The sequence below is a fragment of the Calonectris borealis genome, chromosome 1 (genome assembly GCF_964195595.1).
Source record: "Calonectris borealis chromosome 1, bCalBor7.hap1.2, whole genome shotgun sequence".
In the NCBI taxonomy this organism is placed as follows: domain Eukaryota; kingdom Metazoa; phylum Chordata; class Aves; order Procellariiformes; family Procellariidae; genus Calonectris; species Calonectris borealis.
The window spans coordinates 28097940-28123002 of NC_134312.1; the positions used below are offsets into that span (position 1 = coordinate 28097940).

At 41.4% G+C, this 25063-nt stretch overlaps 1 protein-coding gene across 10 annotated transcripts in view; it reads right to left on the reverse strand.

The window, feature by feature from the left end:
* Window positions 1–215: 215 nt before the first annotated feature.
* Window positions 216–25063, reverse strand: part of ST7 (suppression of tumorigenicity 7) — a 153436-nt gene continuing 128588 nt past the window's right edge. For 7 of the 10 annotated variants that reach the window (XM_075147250.1, XM_075147259.1, XM_075147234.1 and 4 more), the window contains 4 exons: window positions 15575–15725; window positions 11507–11599; window positions 8265–8404; window positions 216–538 (listed from right to left, as the gene is read on the reverse strand). In XM_075147250.1, coding sequence (XP_075003351.1) covers window positions 443–538; window positions 8265–8404; window positions 11507–11599; window positions 15575–15725 — 480 coding nt within the window. In that variant the 3' untranslated portion in view covers window positions 216–442. Of the gene's footprint in view, window positions 539–8264; window positions 8405–11506; window positions 11600–15574; window positions 15726–20475; window positions 20512–24491; window positions 24623–25063 lie in introns of those variants that run through there. The other 3 variants (XR_012673184.1, XR_012673183.1, XM_075147302.1) reach the window with 3 other exon arrangements.

Consider the following 25063-nt stretch of genomic DNA (forward strand, 5'->3'; position numbering starts at 1 on the left):
CCTTGTCTAGACTGTCTCTAGTGGTAAGGGCTTCACCCTAACTGAACTCCGTAAGAAAAGGCAGTGATACCGTTGCTTAATTTTAAAGTTATTAGTGTGTTTTCATTAACAACGGAAAGCCAAGCCCTAGCTGTGGTGAAGCAGATACACCACACATGTTTAAGAACACGAAGTGCAATCTGAGCTTTGAAGAAGAAGCCAAAAGACAGCAATGCTGCAATACACAAAAGTTTATTTTAAGTTTTTCTCTTCTGAAGGCAAAATATAATAGAACCTAACATCAATGTATTTTGTACAACAAAACAGTTTTTATATGAGAACAGACAATCCATGAAGAATTTTTAAGTCTTAGAACTGCTTCCCTTTTTTATCATGCTTTCTTGTGGTCAACAAAAAGTTGGCACAGAAGATGTCATGGCAGTCAGTCAGTGGGCGCGCTCCCTCAGATCCTCGTCAACTGGTGCCACAGGCTGGAGGGCAGGATACTTTCTACTTTTTCCATCACAAAATTTAAAGGGGCAAAGAGGGTGCTGAGAAACTGCAAAGAAATCAGATAGATACACATTCAGATCAAAATCCAGGAGAAGAGAGAGAGAAAGCTGTCCAATAAGACCAGAAACTCTTGCTGCATTCCTCTGTAAAATCCTCCAGCATGATAAAAATTATATAATTCACGTATAAAGACTTTCTGCCAAATTCTGAGTCTTGCATATATAGAGATTTTTTGATTTTGCACTAAAGAAAGACATAGCCCCATTTTTATGAAGATCAAACTGATGAACTACAAAAGTTTTCACACATCTCACATCCTAGATTCAGGCTCACACTGAAGCCACCAAAAGCTCAAACCAAGGGAAAGAGAGGCTTTTTCATAACAGCAGAATCTGTCAGACCACCTCTCAGACACAAAAGGCGTGTCTTTAGGTTCAGGTTTAAAATGGTTCTGGGTTATGTATAGATCTGCTATATACACTGAGGCATCACTAACTGAAATTATCGTAACCTCCTCCCTCTATTACAGAACACAGTTGGCCATGTTGAAAGAAGTTTCAATATATTAACGTTAGGACAGGCATATGTGACAAAAATCAAACGAACAGAGACCATTTGATCACAGGAAAAAACCACTGTCAGCTACACATCTCAGAACTCAGGTACTCAAAGCACTCCCAAAATTTTGGTAAATACATGTTAACTTTGCATTAATTGCAATTCAACTGTACACATTACATACAGCTATGTCGGGTCCCTATACGTGTATGAAAGAGTACAATAATATGCAAAGTCAGCCATCTCAAGACTGTGAACTTTGTGGCTTCTAACCATCTAGGCTGATGCGACTTTGCTAAAAATAAACCATTCTGTTTGGAACTGATCAGCAAAGAGCTGCATGAGGTTTGTGTTTCAGTTACTGCTCTGCAGTCAGCAGTAACAAAACATATAAACTCTGCTTACTGCACTGATGTGTATATTAAGTCTGCTTGGTAGGTTAGTATTAAAGCAAATCTGGTGCTGGATGTGTTCTCTTTTTGCCCAAAAGAACTCTGTCTCCTGACAAAAGAGAGCACCAGACTTTATATATAAACACACATCCCTTTTCATGTTCTGAATTTGTCCCATATACCTTTAGGCACTTAAAGGATGCAGACATAGGGTTCTGGTCCTCTTGTAGTCACTGAAGAGAACTAAGCACTTCCAGAGAGTAATTCTACCCATCCCAGGACCAGAACTGCCCTTTGAAATTGTCTCTTCCCTCTATACCCCCAGTTGCAGAGGGAGCCGGGGTGGTCGGGCTTTTGTCTTCTCCCGTAAAGCAAGGAGGACTGCGGCACGGTGTGGGTGCTGGTCTAACCCAGCCACACGCCTGGACTGCTAGCACAGCTCCTGACACCGTTCTGGCCCGTACCAGTTAGTCTCTCTTCAACAAAGCCCAGGCAGAGTTTGGGAAAAGCACAGGGCAGGGACAGTTCAGCGTCTGCAGAGGTCCAAGCAGATGAACTATCTCCCTGGGCAAACCTGCTTGCTGAACTGAGATCTCATCCATCATACAGGAAATATTGAAACAGACCATGTCAGTGATCTCAGGCAAACAAAGGAATCAAATCAGAGAAAAATTAGTCTTTCTGAAGTTTCACTCATTTTAAAAATTTAACTAGGCACTACACTTTTAGACACGACTGTTGCCTCGAATTATATAGCGACTCCCTTGTTAATACAACTCTCAATTTTATTTAAGATACATTCTTGTTGCTACCATGTTATGAAAGGACCTGCACTTACATATTTTTAACGATTTCCCAGATACTGTTGTATTTCTGCATGACAATGAAAGAAATTTAATAATACCTACATTGTGCTGACAATTTTATCCAAGCCATGCAATCAGAAATTTGTTCTGCTTGTATTCACATCTTAAGTGATCTTCAAAAGCCTTTTATTAGAAAGCCTAGCAAAAATTAAAACCACAAGCTATGAACATGCTTCTCCCTAACCGAGTGAAAATGCTAAGATCTACTGTCATTTTAAAGTTACTTATATTCAGTCTGACAAAACAATCAAAGAAGAACTGGATTCTTCCAATTTCATTATGGGAAGAGTCAAGCTTACTGCCAGGTACAACATTACCAGAATTGGATGGATGCAGTTGGGAATATCTAAACTTGCTGCTGAACTGGCAGGCAGCATTCAGAGCAGGTTCTGGCTCTAAAACATGGGTGCACTGATGGAGTTTGGTGAATTCCATCCTATGTTGAACCTCCCAGAAGACGAAAGTAGCTTTAAAATACCTTTGACTGCTGCATCCAGTGAGGGAACGTGGGCTGTCCTAAGGGACTGTCACAGTGGCCCAGGCCACTGTGGAAGAGGTCCTCAGCATTCAAGGGCTTTTTCTGCCTTGAAGAACCTGTCTGGGTTAATGGGCTTTGGAAAAGGTGCAAGAAGATGCTACATGGAAGACAGGTCAAAGTCAATTCCCAATCATGCTAACCTATTCAGTTTCTGTATAATATGGTAAAAAACAATTTGCAGTAACATAAGCCTGGGCCATTATGGCGATATTGCATCTGTGCAATGCTTTTGGGATTGGCAGGCATAAGAGAAGGAATAATTTTGACCTGTTGAAATTAAAGCATATGTGCACAGTTTTCACAATGTCATATACCACATCACAATGAGTACCAACCATACAGGAATAGGTAGTTCAATGCACATAACCACAGTAACAGTCAGCACAGGCCAGGGCTGGCCAACCTCTTCTATTCTGTTCTGAATTCTCAGCTGCATTTCAGAGAGATATCTGCCATGATTCTCTTCCATCTTATACACCTGGGCTACTTTTCCCAGAGTAGACAACAAAATGAGGTTTCTGAATCAAAACCTTTCTACGAGCTACTAAATGAATGTCACAGGCTTAAATTCTGCCCTTCCTGTGTACAACAAACACTCAGCTGCTGCATGTGGTGGTTTATGAATCATAGAATCATAGAATCATAAAGGTTGGAAATGACCTCTAAGATCATCGAGTCCAACCGTCAACCCACACCACCATGCCCACTACACCATGTCCCTATACGCCTCATCTACACGTCTTTTAAATACTTCCAGGGATGGTGACTCAACCACTTCCCTGGGCAGCCTGTTCCAAGGCCTGACCACTCTTTCAGTAAAGAAATTTCTCCTTATGTCCAGCCTAAACCTCCCTTGGCGCAACTTGAGGCCATTTCCTCTCGTCCTATCGCTAGTTACTTGGCAGAAGAGACCAACACCCACCTCGCTACAACCTCCTTTCAGGTAGTTGTAGAGCGCGATGAGGTCTACCCTCAGCCTCCTCTTCTCCAGACTAAACAGTCCCAGTTCCCTCAGCTGCTCCTCATCAGACTTGTGCTCCAGGCCCTTCACCAGTTTCCTTGCCCTCCTCTGGACATGCTCCAGCACCTCCAAGTCCTTCTTGTAGTGAGGGGCCCAAAACTGAACACAGGATTCGAGGTGCGGCCTCACCAGTGCTGAGTACAGGGGCACGATCACCTCCCTACTCCTGCTGGCCACACTAATTCTGATACAGGCCAGGATGCCGTTGGCCTTCTTGGCCATCTGGGCACACTGCCGGCTCATGTTCAGCCGGCTGTCAATCAGCACCCCCAGGTCCTTTTCCTCTGGGCAGCTTTCCAGCCACTCTTCCCCAAGCCTGTAGCGTTGCCTGGGGTTGTTGTGGCCGAAGTGCAGGACCCGGCACTTGGCCTTGTTGAACCTCATACAATTGGCCTCAGCCCATCGATCCAGCCTGTCCAGGTCCCTCTGCAGAGCCTTCCTACCCTCGAGCAGATCAACACTCCCACCCAGCTTGGTGTCATCTGCAAACTTACTGAGGGAGCACTCGATCCCCTCGTCCAGATCATTGATAAAGATATTGAACAAGACCGGCCCCAGTACTGAGCCCTGGGGAACACCGCTCGTGACCGGCCGCCAACTGGATTTAACTCCATTCACCACAACTCTCTGGGCTCGGCCGTCCAGCCAGTTTTTTACCCAGCGAAGAGTGCACCTGTCTAAGCCGTGAGCCGCCAGCTTCTCTAGGAGAATGCTGTGGGAGACAGTGTCAAAGGCTTTACTGAAGTCCAGGTAGACCACATCCACAGCCTTTCCCTCATCCACGAGGCGGGTCACCTGCTCACAGAAGGAGATCAGGTTGGTCAAGCAGGACCTGCCTTCCATGAACCCGTGCTGGCTGGGCCTGATCCCCTGGTTGTCCTGCACATGGCTCGTGAGCGCCCTCAAAACGAATCGCTCCATGATCTTCCCCAGCACCGAGGTCAGGCTGACCGGCCTGTAGTTCCCCGTATCCTCCTTTCGGCCCTTCTTGTAGATGGGCGTCACATTGGTGAGCCTCCAGTCGTCCGGGACCTCCCCAGTTAACCAGGACTGCTGGTAAATGATGGATAGCGGCTCGGCAAAATCCTCCGCCAGCTCCCTCAGCACCCTCGGGTGGATCCCGTCCGGCCCCATAGACTTGTGAACATCCAGGTGGCATAGCAGGTCATTAACTTCATCCTCTTGAATTATGGGGGGTTTATCTTGCTCGCCATCCCTGTCTTCCAGCTCAGGGGGCTGAGTACCCTGAGGATAACTGCTCTGACTATTAAAGACTGAGGCAAAGAAGGCGTTGAGTACCTCAGCCTTATCCTTGTCCTTGGTGGCAACGTTCCCCCCCCGCATCCAATAAAGGATGGAGATTCTCCTTGGCTCTCCTTTTGTCATTAACATACTTATAAAAGCATTTTTTGTTGTCTCTCACAACAGTCGCCAGGTTGAGTTCTAGCTGGGTTTTTGCCTTTCTAATTTCCTCTCTGCACGACCTAACGAGATCCCTGTACTCTTCTCAAGTTGCCCGCCCCTTCTTCCGAAGGTGATAAACTCTCCTTTTTTCCCTGAGTCCCAGCCAGAGCTCCCCATCCAGCCAGGCCGGTTGCCTTCCCCGCCCGTTCTTCTTGCGGCACATGGGGACAGCCCTCTCCTGCGCCTTTAAGACTTCCTTCTTGAAGAACGTCCAGCCTTCCTGGACCCCTTTGCCCTTCAGGACTGTCTCCCAAGGGACCCTCTCGACCAGTGTCCTTAGCAGGCCAAAGTCCGCCCTCTGGAAGTCCATGGTAGCGGTTTTGCTGGCCCCCCTCTTTACTTCACTAAGTATTGAGTATTCTATCATTTCATGGTCGCTAAGCCCAAGCCGGCCTCCGACCACCACATCTCCCACCAGTCCTTCTCTGCTTGTGAACAGCAGGTCAAGCGAGGCACCTCCCCTAGTGGGCTTGCTTACCAGCTGCGTCAGGAAGTTATCTTCCACACACTCCAGGAACCTCCTCGACTGTTTCCTCTCTGCCGTGTGGTATTTCCAGCAGACATCCGGAAAGTTTAAGTCCCCCACGAGAACAAGGGCTAGCGACTGTGAGACTTCTGCCAGCCTCTGGTAGAATATTTCATCTGCCTCCTCGTCCTGGCTAGGTGGTCTATAACAGACTCCCAGCAGGATATCTGCCTTGTTGGCCTTCCCCCGCATCCTTACCCACAAGCACTCGACCTTATCATCACTACCATCGAGCTCTAGACAGTCGAAGCACTCCCTAACATCCGAGGCTACCCCGCTGCCTCTCCTTGCTCGCCTGTCCCTTCTGAAGAGCTGATAGCCATCCATTGCAGCACTCCAGTCGTGAGACATCCCACCATGTTTCTGTGATGGCGACTAAGTCATAGCCACCCCGCTGCACAATGGCTTCCAGCTCCTCCTGTTTGCTGCCCATGCTGCATGCATTGGTGTAGATGCACTTGAGCTGGGCTGCCGATTTCTCCCCGACATTGGCGTGCGGTCCCTAGGCTCTTCTCTAGTGAGCCTGGTTTTATCCCCTTCCCCCTTTGAAGATTAAGATATAGCTAAAACAAGTCACAGTACATGTTAACTGACATACTAACTGCATCCATCCAGGTTCTTGAGTGATCTTGCCAACTTTATGCACGTAATGCAGCCCACATTTCAATTCTAATTGTCTGTGCTTATTTTACTAACTAGGAGCTTTACCTGCTCCGATATGCAGAACTTGGTAACCACATACAGAGTCTTGGGCTATCTATTCTATTAACACCAATGGCAGCTGCACTTACACATCAGGGAAATAGATCCTTCTGGTCTGACTCTACTCCCCAAATGGCTTTGGAATCTGGAAGCTCCAAACCATGGAGAAACAACTACTAACACACCACAGTGTAACTTTTGGTATCTCTGATTGCACTCAGCAACCAAAGCCAGGTGAGTTAAGCCCATGCAAACATGCTACCAATTTTCCAGTAGCTCACTGCCTGTAGCAGGAGCACTAAGTACAAAATCTCATCATGCTGCCAGCTTGAGACATACTCTTTGTTCAGGGTACAAGGCTGACAAGCACAGGAACAAGGCTAACAGGGACAGATTTGGGGTCATTGACTGTGACAGTATCAGAAAACTTCAGATTACATTGAAAGAGCCCCCAAACAACGGGCATGCATTTCAACGACTTAAGGAAAAAAACACAAAATAAGCTTTACAAAGAAGTTTAAGATCATATGCCCGAGTTACATGCTTATTGTCCACCAAATGCCTATGTATACGCTCAAGAAACAAGAGAAAGTAATAATATTTCAGGTATGTTTCAGCACTTTTTGCTTACAAAAGTCGTATCTTTCGCTACAGCTAAACTTATTTTCTGTCTTCTAGAGCTAATGAAAGAAAATTCTTGATGCAAGAACTGTTGCTGTACCAGACCTCTATCACTCACAAGCCTGGGTGGTAGAAGATCTGATTCACCTGCAAAGGGAGTCTCTCGCCATTTGCAAAGGAGTTTGAGGAAGTACTTACAATCTGGAATTTGCCAAAGCCTTTCAGCCTTGCCTTCTCCACCCCACCTCCTATGCCCCCCAGACCAAAAGCACCAAAGACATTAAAAACAAGGCCAGGAGGCTATTTTGGAAACACCAGACCTACAAGAGATACAAATAGATCTGAGAAAATATATTACAACAGAGGATATTCAGTATTTCTTGGAGAAGGAGACAGTTTTTTTATTATCTTATAACTTTTCTGTAAGTGGATTTTTCATATCCTAGCACTGGAGCAGTGATGTTCTTGGTTGTGCAAAGAAAAAAGCATGTTTTAGCATAATTCATGGTCCTTCCCCCTCATCCTCCAAAATTTATTATTCCTTGGTGGATTAAAAAAGCAGAATTACAGAGACTTCTCTGGATGTAGTTAAGAAAAGTTATGAGGGAAATACTGAGACTGCTTCCTTCATGGCAGTTTAGGGAAAGAACGCAGAAATTTGCCCTGGTTAACAGTACACTCTATTTCTGCTCATACTAATAGTTTCTATTGCACTGGAAAGCACAGCACAGTCATTATAGCTCTACACAAAATACAGGGGTTCTGCAAACCATTATTAGTTTATTTTATCAGATTATATATGAAAACACAGAGATTTGCTTCTCCTACCAAGCCTTTTTTGGCAAAATCACAAGAGATCTAGCCTAACAAAAGAGCCATATAAACCAGAAAAGACAGCCAGTAGTATGTTTTACTGATTAGCTCCCTTAACAGTTGCTCAAATGTTCCCCTGCTCAGACATCTCTTGCTGTTTTATTTATACTACTGAATATGCAGGTATTTAATACTCAGCAATATTTAACTCAGCTCTTCCTGCATCTGTGTCTTTATTTACCAGAAGAGAGCACCAGCAGAGAATACTCACAGCTTTTGCGAAGACCCCCATAAGCTCTGGGAACTGATGTGTCAGGAGGGCTAGCATAGCTGTGAAAGAACATAGTCCAGCAGTGAAGAGGATGAAGAAGGGAAGCTCTTTCTTGGGGTAAACTGAAACTTCATGAAATGCTGTAGAAAAAAAGATGGGAAGGGGAATGCATTATATGTTAAAAAAAAAACCAAACCAAAACAAAAAACCAAAACAACCAAAACCAAACCAACGTTCTTAACGTCGTTCAAACAGCCAGAGACATGCAAAGATGATTTTGAAGGAAGAAACACGTAGAAGGTCTGAAACATCTGAAACATCTAAGGTCATCATTATTGTTGTGTCAGTCATCTCACTGCCAAGTAATTCTCATCTAAAGATCATATTTCTGGCTTACTCTGGTCCTATGTACCTATTACCATTGCCCTCCTTGTGTCAGCACTAACTATAATGCAGCTGGGCAATAATTAACCTACAAATAAAACATTCAGGTTTTTTATGCAGGTCATTGACTAGCCACATGGCTGCATGTTTGCTAATGCTGATACATGGAGAGTGCAGAAACATGCACCCAGGAGCAGCAGTGAGACCAACCTCGCAGAAGCATGGTTGTAGATCGGTTCAAGCAGGCTGTAGAACTACAGCCTTTGTAACAGTAAATTCTGAGAGTTTAAGCTGCAGAACCAAGAAAAGTTATCCTAAAAGTAGAACATATAAACACGTACTTTAAATTCAGATTTTCAGAATTCTCTGTATACTTATAACAATACAACAACTTTAAATTCAGATTTTCAGAATTCTCTGTATACTTATAACAATACAACAACTTTTTAAAGTGTTAAAACCTGAAATTTAAATTAATAGTGAGGTTTTAAGGTGTTTGTTAGTATACAGAATACAGAAATACAGAAAGGAATTCAGAAAGGAATACAGAGATTTCCTCGACTCTGGTATGAAAAATCGCTCACTGGGCTTTGCAGAAAGCAGCACTGAGAAGCCTAAAAGGGTCAGAAGAAGATAATGAGTATTTTAGTGGAAGAATATATCCCTTAAACTTTTATGGTGGCTCAGATTCAAGGTGAAAATTTGGCTGGGTTGGCAAAAGGTCTGGTGAACTTTTATTAGTCTGCTTCACTCATTGTCCATACAATCACGATAAATGCAAACTTTGAAACATTTTTTTCTCAAACAGAACCAACCTCAAGGCTTCCCATATACTCAAATCCTATGACTATTTATACACACAAAACATTAATCTTCCATTTTGCCTACTTTCTTTGCTTCAGTGACCAGATCTCATCTCATCGTACTTGCAGACAACATAAGCACAGGGTAATCCAGCAACATGACAGGACAACATCCTTGGCTGCATTCATCCAGAGTGGAGCGGTTTCCAAAACCAACAGCAGGAATTTGTAGGAGTTTAAATTAAAATATTATAAAACAAAAATTTGCATGATTTTTGGGTCTGCTAATTCATTCAGTTTAAAAAGAAAAACACAGATAATTTGTAACTTCTCTTTGATTTAAATTAAATTTAGAGATCGGGAAATACCAGATCATGGACTTTATAAGTTTAAGATTTCTTGTGCTCAGTTTTTTGCACAGGTTCAAACTTGTTGTTCTGGTCTGTCATCCAGTCATGGCAAAGGTTTTGTGATTGATATTTTTAATTTGGACAGCCTATCAGATCTTAGTGTTCTGATATAATTCCAGCTGACTCTCCTTTAAAACACACACAATTAAAGGGTGTGGACAGGTATGCAAAACCCCTTTAACCGACCTGTGTCTGTCACGGTATGTTAAACCCTTCCCTACTCAAACCCAAGAGATTTTGCAGTGAAAGGCATTTCCCATAACTGCCAGAGCAGAACACGACTGTCTGCATATGCTGTTAAAGAGTCCCGCGCTTCTAACATTTGACAAGAACGATTAGTTTTGCATCTAAAAAGAGAATGCTGAGCTATTCTGCATGACTTTGTCATTCCTAAATCTCCTGACACTCCACCCTCCCCAGCTCAGCATCCCCCTGAGTAAAGCAAGCAGAGCACTCTAAGAGGTGTTGTTATAATTAGGGTGATTATAATGGGGTGGGGAGATATTGTCAGTTGCCAAGGATTTCTGTGTAGTATCAGCGAGAATGTACTGTGAAGGAGAGACTTGCAATGAGTGGATTTTCGCTCTATTATTCTCACCTAATGTTTATTCACATAGGCTTATAAAAAGTGACAACACATTTTTCAGTCCAAACCAGAGAGGTTCTGAATGAAAGACTACAAAGAGTGCAAATGCCCTCAAAACCAGCCTTCACAGCAGAAGCAGGTTACGTTTTACTTTTTCCAGAACAGATTTCTCTTTATTCCTTCTTCAGGATAGAGAAAGTGAGAGAAGAATCTCCTTCCTTGGATCAACTTGTATTTGCCTCCTCTGCCCTGACCCTGCAAACCCCTCTGCACTTGTGTGTGTTCCACTTGTGCTCACACAAAGACCCACTGACTTCAGTGAGAAAACGTGGGAATGAAGCATAACTGTTTGCAAGATTTGCTGCTTCGGCTCTTCCTCTGCATTCTTGTGCTTCACTGCATGCACTGCAAGAAGTCCCATTAGCTTGGACTGTAACGCTTCCCAAGGGCTGGATCCGTCTTTATACCTGTATCTTGCAGAGCAGTAGGAACACCGTTGGCACTTTGCTAATACATGCCATAAACATAATAGCAAACACACCATTACACGAAAAAAAACCCTTTCTTGCTATTTAAGACTGCTTTTCAGAAAACGTCAGCATAACCTGTCAGAATAACAGTTGCGTTAATGATCCAGCCATCCTCAAGCAGGTTTGGTCTTGCCTTGGAATTTAAATAGCTATTGTGTCTACAAAAGACTAACAAGGCTGTCCCACCGTGCTTTTGGTTTGATGGGAAGTTACCCTAGATGAAAAATCAGACATATTTTCCAGTGTCTTGGCAAGAGAGAATAGCAAGATCTAACTGATTTATCTCTCTTCAGTAATCTCTCTCCCTGTCCCTACACTGTCAACAACAACAAAGATAGCTAATCATTACGAACTATGGCTCGGAGCTGCCTCTTAAACCATCAAGGGAGCTCCAGAGACTCACTGTCAACCTGATTATTCTACTCCAATGTATTCAATTTAAAATGCATCATCAATGGAGAGCAGTGCTGTAAGACTCAGGTAAACAATTCTTTGATGTCAACGGTGAGAAGAGAAAAGCTGAACGTACATGGTAGTAGTTCTCTATCTGCAGTTTCTGTACAAATAGGATACGGGTAGAAAAGATGTCCTTTTTCCAGTGGATAGGGGATCATTCTGAAAGCTGAAAAGAAAACAACACCGTGCACAAGTTACTGTGAGTGCGGCAGTCACTGGGCATATTTAACTGTATTTACAATTTTGAAAAACAAACATAGACAAAACATAACATTTCTATCTGGTTGCAAACAGCACGTAAATTGTTTAATGAAATGCCAAAATATAAATCTACACTTAGCTTTTCATCCTGCAAACACTTATGTTTATTTTTATTCTTGGGAGAAAGTTCATGAGCATCAAGTACATACAAGTACATCAAGTACATTACAAGTACATACATGAATGTTTGCACGATCAGAGCCCATTGTACTTACAATTCCATAGCCAAATTTACACATTTTGTCATAGGCTTTTAGGCTGTAGAATTTTAAAATTTCAGGGGGAAGAAGTGTATCTGATATAACAGGTATAGCCTACAAAAATGACCAGCCAACCTTGTGAATTGAGGCCAAATCTCGCAATCTCTGTGCATCAAGCATAATAGAAGTTTTGCATGGAAAAAAGTACACTACTTTTTTCCCATCACACTCCAGCAAACCAGGTAACACTGATGACTCAGGCCCAGGGAACCAGTTTTCCTACACAGTCATGTTTTCATTTTATATTTGGCAATCAAAGTTTAATACTGAGTTATTAAAACCAGGTTCCCCACATGCATTCTTTTTAAATGTACCAGATCAAGTCAGGTTTCCAATATAAATCTTCAGGTCATGGATTAAATAATACTTAATCTTATGCATTTTAAAAATTGAAAATAATAACAGAGAGGGAGGGAAATGGATTACTAAATCTGGACAGTGATGATGTCATAGGCCATCTGAGTGTGGTTTATGGAAACATCAGAATACTTGACTGAATTATAGCTTTGCAATCAAGGCATCCTTTTCCATTATCCTATATATTATTCTCACTGTTAAAATGTCATCAATGTGTTATTCTCACTACTCCTATGAACATCAGTCACTGAAGCAATATTTTCCTCAACAGATGTCCTAGAAGCACTGTATATTTTAGATGCTAGGTACAGCCCACCGCCACGCAATAACACTCCATTATCTCTTGCTCACAAGGCAACCGAGGAATTGGTTTAAAATACACAATATCCCAATATTTTCAGTTGTGCACACTGCATTTGAAATAATGTTAGCTGTGTTTTTTGTGCAGTTATATGAGTGTATTTATTCTTGATTACTATGTTTAAAACAACAGTAAAGAAGGCAGAAATCCTCAAAGGCTGTAAACCAACCTGGGCTGTAACGCTTTTCCAATATTAAACCCCCCCTCTCCATAGCACCCCAAAAAGCCAAGAACAAATGTAATAATCCAAGCCTTGTATGATCCAAGCCTTGTATGACACCAGCATTTCACGTGGTGTCACTTGGGCTTTTTCAGTTGTACTATGAATAAAAATGTACTTTGACTGATCGAATGAAGACAGAGCAGGAAACAACCAACATTCCAGTTCGATGATGATCATTATTTTTATAACCTCACTCTTCTCAATTGTTGAATGCAATTTGGGAAAAACACTCTGTGAGAATTTCAGAGTTTAAAATATCACAAAGACATTTCTGCATAAATTTTGTTAGAGGCTGTCTTAATTAGGAGTGACCTTATTCTCCTCAGAAGCATTCAAAATGTACTGCCCAAGTGACTGACTTAATGTATTTAATTCTGCCCAATTCCCACAAGGTCAGAACTGAATAGTGTATATACGTGGGCACTAAATTCCTACATACAAGCTACTAAAGTGAGACTTGTGGTTATTTAAGCACACTGACAGAATAGTACACTTTAAAGACATGGCAAGTACATAAATACCTAGAAAGCAAGCGAGGGCAACTGACCATATACTGTATGCAGGCTGTTGGTTAGAACTAGTATTTAATTACATTTAATTTCTCTGTCATGTTTCCACTGGTTTTAACTTACAATTGTGCAGAGATGCCAAGGAAACCTTTTGCAAGTAAAGGACATAAGAGTGACATAAATAGTTCACCACATCCGTAAAGAATATTACCCAGAGTAAGATATGGACCAAAAGTTATGACTATTGGACTAGATACTGGTGAAACCATTAAAACCCATGGGAGTCTTTACATGTGAGCAAAATCTGAACAAAATTCTTGAGGATTGGTGCACTGTTCATCTCTCTCCGAAATCACTGAGCAAAATGAATTATGGATTTTTCTTTAGAGGTTATACAACAACAATAATTTACATCTTTACAGGCTACTATAGAAATATTAACTAATAAAGTACATATTCAGATTGCTGTGGAGGGAATAAGGAGAGGAATCAGTTAATGTAGTTGGATGGGAATGCCCTACACTGCTTTCAGGCACAGATGACTAGATTCCCTACGTGGCAGGAGGACTGCAGGGCAGCCAGCCTCCTGTGCCAGAAGCTGGTCTGTGTAAACAGCCCCTTAGGGACTCCCCAGCCTGACAAAGCAAAAGAAGATCTATTCAGGATTCCCTGCAAAATACTGCTCCATAATGATGGGATAATGAGCCTTGGGCTAAAGGACTTCTGCAAGCATCTGGAAGAGAAGAAACACTACGGAAAAGCAAACTACCAAAAATAAGCCACAGAGAAGGAAGCTATGACAGAGAAAATAACAGACTGAGAGATATCACAGGAAAAGAGCAAGCAGGTAGGACAGAGAACAATGCAGCAGAGCAAACCACAGGTGGCAATTGTATGGATTACTGAGCAAGGTGTTCTGTACACCTAGAAATAAAGCCATTGCTTCCTCAGGGAGCCTACATTGCAAATTAGGCAAGTTCAGACCATTTAATATGGTGACTGAGACAGTAAGTCACTTTTACAATGGAGGTATTAAGTGCATTTCTGTAGGAATTATGGTGACAAACTGTATCTTTTATAACAAACCTAAATGAGAACAGCAAATGGAGGAAGGAAAAAAAAAGAGCAACATATGGAGAGGCTAAAAGAGAACAGAAGAAAGCAGAGCAGAAAAGGGCAACCAGATGACAGAAAGAAAAATCTGCATTAAAAAAGCCCAGAGAGGTTGATTCTAAATGGCACTCCTTAATTCTCTGGAACCTGAAAAGAGCACATGTCAAAGACAGGATAAGATAATTTAGGTTAGAGGGTTAGTATAGAAGTCCAACCTCCTACTCAAAGCAAGGTCATTTTCAAGGTGAGGTCTGGTTGCTCAGGGCCATGTCCATTTGAGCTCTGAATATCTCCGGGGATGGAGATCCCACAACCTACCACTAACCTGTTCTAGCCCATCACCACTCTCATTCTGAAAATATTTTCCTTATGTCTAAATGAAATTTCCCTTGCTGCAGCTTGTGTCTATTGCCTCTTGCCCTTCTGAGAAGACTTTGACTCTGTCTTCCATGTTATCTCTCCATTGGGTGGAGGAAGACAGCAACTGGATCCCTCCTTCACCTACCAGAAGTCTTTTCCAGGTTGAATAAAACCAGCTTGCTCAGCGTCTTTTCCTACTTCACATGTTCCAGCCCCCTAGACATCCTAGTGGTCCTCCACTGGACTCACTCTAGTTTGTCAATTAAATATTAATGAATAGTATAAAATAAAACAGTATTTTATGTTGTTGTTATTGGGTTTTTTCCTGCTTGTAAGGCACTTTCATAATTTCCCAATATCAAAGCATTCAAATAATGACAAACAAACGTCTACAACTCTGGAATGAGGAAGGTAAAATATTAATTCCCTTATCCATGAATAAGGAAATACATCACAATGAAGATGAGAAATTTTGTTCAGTGTCACACAGAAAACAGAATCCAAGACTTCAGAACCCTTTTTCCTCATTAAATGAAGTTTGTATTTTCAGTTTGAATTTCAAATATTTCAATGGTGGTGAGGATATAACTGACTTCCAAAATTCCCACATACCATACTTCAGAAAAAGCTATTATTTTATCATGACATTCAATAAAAATATTTTATTAGCTCCTTTGTAAGAAAGAGGATTACTTACTGCCTTCCCATGTACAGTGTAAAAGATTCAATGCCCCCTCTACTCTTTTCCAGTGTTGAAGATGAAAGAAAGCGTATGCTATTGCTTCACTGTCCCCTCTCTTCAGAATATGTTCAGGGGGCAGAATTAAGCTTTTCATTTCTAGTAGATACTGCAATAAAAAAGCAGAGCACAATTATTTCAGAGGTAATAAAACACAGAAAGCTGCCTGCAATTCTACAATGCACACTGAAAGGTCTATTTCCCTAAAGTACTTTCCCTCATAAGTGTTTCATCAAACATGTAACATCACCAACTGCACTTGAAGGTAATTATTGAATTATTCCCAAAGACTATGATACGCTGACAGATGGTTAATGTTCTGCTCTTTAGCTGTAGTAGAGGGACTATAGAGAATTTCAAAATGAGATGTCTCTCTTACCAAAGGAGACGGAAAAAAGGGCTCAAAGCAGAAAAGAGAATCTAATTACAAGAGCTTTTTAATTAAAAGTGTTTATAATAAAATGAAGAAGACATTAAGCAGTTTGATGCACATAGTCTTTCTATAAGGAAACACGCAGTACTCATAGTTTGCACACAGGTTGCTTTACTGCATTGCCATCAACTGGTTGCTAGAGCTATGAATATGCAAGGCTGGCAGCACCTAAGTAGCTACCAGCAAGTTACAAAGTAAAAAAAGTTACAAAATGTAACGAACAGCTTATTTCCAGAAAAAAAGTATTGGATGTTTAAGCTTGCTGCTTGAAATACTGAAAATGGTATGAAAATGAAAAGCACCATTGACTAAACCCCAAGCAATTCTCCCCGTTATGGGATCCCCCGTAACGGAAGCAGATGAAACACAGGGAGGGTTCATGCCAGCAGAAGACAGAGGTCCTGGACATTATTCGAGCAGGTGGTTTTTCCTCCCTCCCCAGCCCATGAACTAGACCACTATGAGCAGATACCATCTCATCACTTGATATTACTATATTCCAATTAGTGGAGGGGAAAGATACATCAGAGGAGAAAGACACATCCCTTCTTGGCATGCTTTACAGGGAAAGGAAATCACAGGCTGCCAAATCAACTCCTGTTTGTCAGTTCTCCTCCGAGAAGTGTAACATCGCCCAGTTGTGCGCTGACTGCCCTTCAATAGCATAAGGAAACTGCCTCTCTCTTCCAGGATGCCCAAGAGCAAATGTTCTCCCCACCAGACTATTTAAGTTAAGACAAGAGGCAGCAGGTGAGTCAGGCAGTAAACCGTCAGGCCCCAACACAAGGTTCGGAAAGGAAAGTTATGGTTAATCATTGGCAAAAAGAGAGTGAGCGTGCAGCCCCTCCACTTCACTGAGGCCTCTGTGCCTACGCACTGGTCTCTGCTTTGCTCTGGAAGGAGGAGGGCTGCAGGACCTAGGGACTGGCAACAACCCAGTGCAGGCACCCAAGAGAAGGCAACTTGACACCAGAGGTGGAACAGCGGCATGGGTGGTGTTAACCTTCCACAGGTCCTGTTAAACGCTGACTTTTGTGAACGGGAGACCGCAGGGCATGCTTGAGCTCAGTGTGTGAGCTGGTGCAAAAAAGAGGAGAAAAGAGGGCAAAAGAAATAAATGAGAATTGAAAATCAGCCTTTGGGAAAGGAAGAGGAAAGTCCAGAGGGAAATGAGCACAAATAGCATGATGTCACGGAGGGCATCCTACAGCTCGTCACCCCTTCGCCTGAAGGAGCCTGGAAGGAGCTAGCAAACAGGTAAAGGATTTGAAGAGACCGTGATCAAAGCAGAGAACTGTCAGCCCTGGGAAATAGATAAATACTTCAAAGAGGAAAGAGGAATCACGCGTGTTTCTGATGCAGGTAACAGTATTAAAGGAGGAGAAACTGAATTAGCAGTGGGAGTAATATGTGTGACACTTGGATTTTCTCTAAAGCCTTTCAGAAGAATTTGAGAGAGCAGCAGAGCAGGTGGATTAATGGAGGAAGCTGCAATTCAGTAGGCAGGACAGGGGATTAAGAGTGACAGAGAAAAGAGAATAAAGAGTTGACAAGAGGGAGGGAGCTGCCAGGCTTACAGAGATACAGCAAACGTTCTTATTCACTGCCCTAATGAATGTGCCACCCTTTTAAAAACACACATTATACCTGTTGAGCAGAATGGAATACAGCTGCAAGAGCTGCAGGTTCTATCTGTTTTATTAATTTAGAACATAACTCTTATTTCCGTACTTTCTATAAAAGTAAATTCCCAATATTTAAATATTTCAATCAAAGGAAAAAGAAACAACCCCAAAGCCATGTCACTATCTGTAGGAAAAGAATAACCAGGAAGGAATGCCCGATTTCAAGGAGCGTTGAGGTGAAAATACGTTATTTTGATTCTTATGTATTGCTTGTTATCAGTGATTAAAAACAAATCAAGTGGAAATACCAAATGGAAGGGTGTATCTTGACACTTGCAAATCATTCTTAGTCCTCACTCAGTTATGTTGACTTTTCTGTCTGCGTTTTTCCCAGTTTCCAAAAGAAAAATATTTTTTAAAGTTCCTCAGATCAAAAATGTGGAACACTCCTCTCTCATTGCTCTATCACAGCTACTTTCCTAAACAAAAAGTCCATAATCTGGTTTGGTGATATTCAAGATGACCCACACATAAATTTGATGGATGGCTCAAGTCTCACTTGGGCCTCATAATAGGTTTTGTTTTATGCACACCTTTTGGGCATACAAATTGTCAATGAATTTATTCTGGAGGCATTTCCAGCAGGGATGCTAATTGTACACAGATCCAGAGAGACCTTGTCTGGAACACTCTGTACAGTTCTCATCAGGCGCTTTCAGAAATCAAAGATCAAATTCCACACGTAGAGAATAAAGCTTATCAAAGAAATGGCACGTCTAGTTTGCGAGAGGGCCCTTGAAGGCCTCCATCTGTTTAACTTCTCTAAATAGCAGTAACGGGTACCAAAAAGGTACCTAGCTGTAGGTAGGGCTTGATTATTATGGAAGGAGAGATATGACGGTCCATGAATATTAGGATGGTCTTGATGTCCTAAAGTATCATATCCATTCATGCATTGCTGTATTTTCAAGGAGAATTCAAGAGCCCGGAGGGCGTTCAGGTTCCTGGAGGTTTGGCTGACAGGGCTCAGGGTCTACTTGGAGATAGCATAGCCCCCTTCTATGGTAACTGCAGGCTACTGGCACCCAGATACTTGACAGGCAGGACTGAGTCCCAGCAATCTGCTGGGTTTCTAGCAGATTGTCCATGAAATCAACACAGTCCGCCTGAAACACCTTGGATTGGACAAGCAGACAAATTCCAGTGAAATGAAATTAAATGAAAAAAATCTTTCTTCAAAAACTATCCAATAAGGTTCAGTCCTCATGCTGCCCATATAACGTGTGAATCACAGTCCTAATGGACTTCTGCGTGCAACAAGTATCTCCAGCTCTTGGAAAAAATCAGCCGAAGACATCTGATTGTAGTTTCCAAGAGGCTGCTATTGCACTTAATCAGAGATACTACACTAGACAGGTACAGTCTTTTCTTCAGCCACCAAAGACTTCAGGGTGGGAATCTGACGATTTACATCTCAGCATTTCCAAAGGCCTCAGTCCAGAGCACAGCCCTTGTTGTTACAGGACTAATATGGACACAAGATCCTACCATACCACTAAAATTCATAACAGTATGAACTCCATCTGGCTTTACAAGAAAACAACCTACATCTCTTGACAGACTCCCTATTAACTGTAACTCCTGATACACTGGCATCCTCTCAGATTCAACAACGATCTTTACAATTTAAGTAATAAAACTTCACTACCTTTTCGATACTTTGAATATACAGGGAAGACAGGAGCCCTCTGCCATCCTGACAGGGCTCTGAACCCAAGCGTGGTTCCACTTCAGAGTGAGAGTCAAGTAACAGGCTAAATAAAAAACTTAGCAAAGAGCTAGCCATCATGGAGGAAATGGAGATGGCAAGCCCAGCACATCTCCAACTGCATTTGTTTTTCAATGACGAATGAAGAAGTTTACTAGAACAGGAAATAGCATGTCACCACCACCTGGGGTTATCATGTTCCTTTAAAAAAGGAAGCAGCTCAGAAAAGACAATCTAGAAAACTACAGCCAGAATGACCTAGCCTTAATCAAGTTTTGAGTGAATACTAAAGTTGCGCAATCATTTCTGTCATCAACAGATGGCTCAATCAGCCCTTCTCCACTGCATTGTTTTGGCTTGGATTTTTTTGGTTGTCTTTTTTGTTCTTTTGGTCTCTCTCTTCTCTCACCCCAAACTTTTTCCTGTCAAAACCCATGTATTTTAGGAGTTATAACAAGGATAACAGGATTTTTCATGTGCTTCCACAGAGGGCTTCTGGGCTGGTTACATGACATTGCAATAGATATTGCTCAGCTATAGCCACCTGTACACATATGGCAACATGCCTTCTAACATTTGGAGGATGACAATGGACCTTGTACACATGAAGTGCAACATGGTGGAGTTTATATTTCTTTTACCTGAATTGATTGAATATACATAATTTATTTCACAATATCGACAGCACTCTGGCTACTAATTCTCCTCTGCTGGGAGTGCTTTTAACATTCCACATCAATGAGCTACTTCAGTGCCCTTTTATAAAATAAATCAACCTACCTCAGGCAGGTTTCCTTCTTTTCCTCAATTGTGCAATTTGCCTCTGAAATTACAGCTCAGGCTGCAAATAAGCAATAGTCACTCCTGCACCTGTGACAGCACCCCTCCAGGCCAGAACATGAGAATTTAACATTGTTTGAACAGGAACTCTCCTCCTCCCAGCGGGATGAACAGCACAAGCTAAAAACACTTCCAAAATACTGGTTTCTACATGCCCAGAGAAGCCACTTTTAGGTCACCTTACAAGTTCTCATTGGATTGATGGTAATTAAGAAGTTTGGCCTTTTTGCTGGAGACACAAAAACAAATCACTGTCTCACTGAACAGTTAAAAACTCTCTTAAACATGGCTGGAATAGTTTCTCTGTAATATCATGGGGTGTGCGGAACAGATTCATTTCCCATCTGGTATATGAATTTGTTTGCATTATTCGTTTCTATTAGCAACTACAACTTACTAGAAACCACACAAGCATACAGACAGACACAGTTCTTATTAAAAAAAAATCAGTAAGAAAGAAATGAGAAGGGATGAAATGGAGAACAGATAAATCTTTAAAAGTGTTTAAGTCAATGGTTTGTTACATACTTTTAAGAAACTGTTTACACATAAAATTGGTATTTCTTAAAGTAATATCAATATTTAAGTTGTCAGATTCAAATGCAGCAAACTTCAGCAGGTACTCTCTTTAAATCAACTCAGCTCCTGGCTTACATAGCAAACCCATACAACTGTGTGCAGAGGACACTTTTGACTTACTTTTGAAATTAGATATATGGACCATCATCAGTTTTCTCTTCCCTTTGACTTTACTGAATAGCTTGTGTCTCATAGATCACAGAAAAGAGGGAGGGGCTTTTCAGGAGGAGTTTGAATGCAGGGAAGGAGCCTTGCAAATCAGTTCAGAAAGGGTGTTCCACAATTGAGGAATGTCCCAGAAACAGCGGTGGTACTTTATCAGCATTAGCTTGGGATAGTTTTGTGTGTGTGTGTGTGTGTGCATGCTCCCCATGACATAGGATGTACTACTCTCTTTTTCATACAAAATCCTCTGGAATTACAGTGATACCCCAAATGCTTCAGTGGCAATAAAAACCTTTTTGTTTAACTCTTAAATTTTTGAGCAGCACGTTGTCAGACAGTGTCAGCACATTTCCTTGGGACCAAAACTCCACAGCGCATGATTCTACACTAAAACAAAAGTATACTAGTCCATAAAATCTCATTTAAGACAAAGATGGTTGAAAAAAAGTTCAGACAAATCTTCACAAACAAGTGATACAATTTGCTGTGATTCTTCTCGTAGTGAAATTCACAGCTATTTGCTTTGGTCTCTTCTTGCTGTACTGCTGACTTCAATCTGCTATGGCTTATGTTTTTCTTCTACTAAAAAGAACCCTGAAAACACTCTAAAGTGCTTTCTTTTTACACAGGCAATCTCTGTCAAGTATAAAGCTGCAATTTGCTGTAGCTAAGTTGTTTCAGTAACAAACAAGGCAAACAGTAGATAGAGGTACTACCTTTGATCAGATATTTTTCCAGCACAGCTTAAAAAATTTAGCCACTTTAAAGTACAGAAACCTTTTTACAGGTTAGATGTCCTCAGAATGAGAAGTCTTGATCAGTTTGATAGTGGTTCCATTTCTGCTGCAGTCAAGAAGGAGATCATAGTTGACACACCTGAGCTGGCCTTACCCTGCACAGCTCGGCTTCCAGAAACAACACAGCCAGGTCAGCTGCCCAGCTTCCTGAAGAGATGTGGCAGGCTGCACGGAGCTCTGTATTGCCTTTGTTCACTTAAACCAAGTTCTGGTACCTCCACGTGTCACACCTTGACTCCAGTGTATTCCAAAAACAATGAGATTTTATCAACCATGGCTGAGACTTAATGGACTGACCTCTGGGAATTAAATTGTCATTGAAATGTACTCAAAAATGGAAGAAGAGATCTGTGTCAAAAGAAGGTTATTTGCTGGAAGGGTGGCTACCTGAGGAAAGACTGTCAGCCATATTAGGTCTCTGTAAAAGGCATTTTTGTGCAGACAGAAAACGAAAACCAAGGTGATGCGTAGTTATCTAGAATCAATGGAAGTGGATGCCAACATCTTCGTGACATACATACTGAGAAGACTCCCAGAACCATGCATACACATTGGTTTCTATGTGGAAGGTAGGTGTTTTTGCAGGGTTTCTCACCTCTATGTGAAGATGGAAATCTGGGACTTTTAAACTGCTTCTTCTTAAGGGGTTCCTACATCTTTAGATTACATTCAAAAGCAAGTGTAAGAAGTATATCTGACCTCTGCAACATCACTATGGAACACTGGACTGCAATCTGGCCATAATCACCTAGCGAAAAATCAGCAGCATTGTAAGAATCCCATAGTGGTTTTATACAAACCTGCAATAGGTCACAACGGGGAACCCAGTTTCCCTTTCTTGCTAAATCCAGCTCAGCAGCATCTCTCTGCATGTTCAGACTGTGTTCCCTGCATTCCCTTTGTCTCAGAATCTCATTAGCAAATATCTGCTATTTCCAGTTAAATGTCTTGAAAATGCATATCTAGTAATAATCTTTTTATGTGATAATTCTACATTTTAATGATTTGCACTGAAAATGGTAAAATCCCCTTTTGAGACAAACCAAAAACATATAAAACAATTTTTTTTCCTCTTTAATAGTGCAGTTCACTGCTTTCAAGGCTTCTGCTGGGAACTTTGCAAATGCTTTAAATAATTTGTCACCTTTGTAATTTCTTTCTTCATCAGTCTGAACAACAGACTCATTAATGTTTAAATCCTAAAGAGGCGTTGAAGACATATTAGTTTTGTGGCACTGTTAGATTTGTTGTGATGCTGCTTGCTAAAACTTATCTCGATTTCTTTAAGAACAAATTGGATAGGACTTCAATCATAATTGAGTGGAAATTGAGGTGTAATATCCATACTGTGCATAAAATTGTAACGAAAAATATATTTTTGCCACCTTAATATCCTTTAGCTAATAGCAGAAAGAATGAGTGTGAAATCAGCAGTGCTGCATATTAATCTGTATTAGGCTACACTAATGTATGTATTAGGCTACACCAAGGCTAGTTTTAATGTTGAAACACAAACTAAAAAAACCCTAGAGTCTGCTCCCATTATTAACTTGTTATCCTGATAATTTATATGTTTCACAAAGGTTTTCAATTTAAAAATGACAGACTTCTTTGAAAAACTGAGGGAATCAATTAACAATGTGAACTGACTGAAAAACTCAGGAACTTAAATGAGGAAGAGGACTGGAATTTCTTTAAATCAAAAATACTGAAAATAACACACAATCTGCATTTCACACATGGGGACATTCAGCCTTGTATTAAACAGCAACCTAAACAGAAACTGGCTAGTGAGGAGGAGGTCACAAGTGATGAATGAAAGTACTGATCTACAAGAAAAGCAGAATCTTGGAGGTCTGGAAGTGCAGAGGTTATGGAGCAACTGCCACAACTTACAGTGAGGTAGATTTTGCAAAGGAAGTCAAACCAAAGAAGCACAAGCTCTTAAGTATAAACAGAAAAAGAACAAGCAAAAAGGTAGTAAATGAAGACTTAGTCTCAGTTTCATGGCAGTGCAGAGCGTGGAGACAATAGCAGAACGGACATTAGGAGCATGTATAGAAGTGGAGGCCACTGCAGCCAATTATCTCTGTCCCTGAACAGTGAATGAACCAGTCCCAGAAACAGCCAGACTAGCGTAACTGACTTAAAACAAAAAGATCCCCACTCAGAATCAAGTGATCCAGTGATGAGAGAAGTAAACGCAGTGCTGTTCATTTAAAGAGGAGGGAAACCATATGTGTTAATATGGAATCATTAGTATGTAAACTGTTAAAAAATATTTGGATGGAAAGAATTATCAAAAGCATGGAGGTAAGTGAGGAAAATGGAACCGGCTCCCAAGGATTGCTCATGACAGGCTAAGCTGATATCTTTGCTTGGCAAGATAGCTAATTTTTTAGACAGCAAGGATAGAATACTCTAACTGGGCTTCAGTAAAACATTCTGAAAGGTTTACCCAGAACAGGACTGGAACAGAGAGTTAAACAGGCAACCAGGCAGAAGAGAAATATCAATGGTTGTGTTGGTGCAAGAACCATTGGGATAGAAGAAAGTAAACAGGGTTCCACAGAAGCAGTCCTGGAACCAAACTTCATTTAATATTTTAATTTTATAGCTTGGCACAAAAATAGAAGATCAGCTAATAATACAAAGGGACTCATCTCACCTAAATCTTGTTGTCTAAAAATCAGGCTTTTACTGGAAAATAGTTGCTCCTTTCATAGTCAATGTAGAAACAGGCACCTCGGAGGGAAAGTCTGTCTAGAGATGTCTAAGATAGTTCCTTCTTTCCACTGCCTGTAGAGGAAGTCTAGATGATTTTATTAAACAAACAGCCTAACTTTCAGATAGCTAACCCATTGTATTTAGTGGTTGGCGTAACAGATATAGCTCACAGAGAAAATATTTAATTCCTGCAATGCATGAGAATGAACTTTCTGCAATCCATGTGTACATATGGGAAAGGTTTGGGGTTTGTCTTGATCAGACTTGGTCAGCTGTACCTAATGAATAGGCTCCCTACATTAACACACACCAGTCTTCTGCTCTCCAGTGGAGGCTGCTTACTTTCAAAGGGCAATACTGGTCCAAAGGTTTGTGGGGTGAGGTTCAGAGGCAGATCTCCAAGGGTCAAAAAGCATCTGCCTCTAGTTTGCCTTTACAATGAACTTAGAGGCTGCAATACTGAGTATCAGGTGATGAAATAATAAAATACATTAGCCTTTAGTAGCCTTTGGG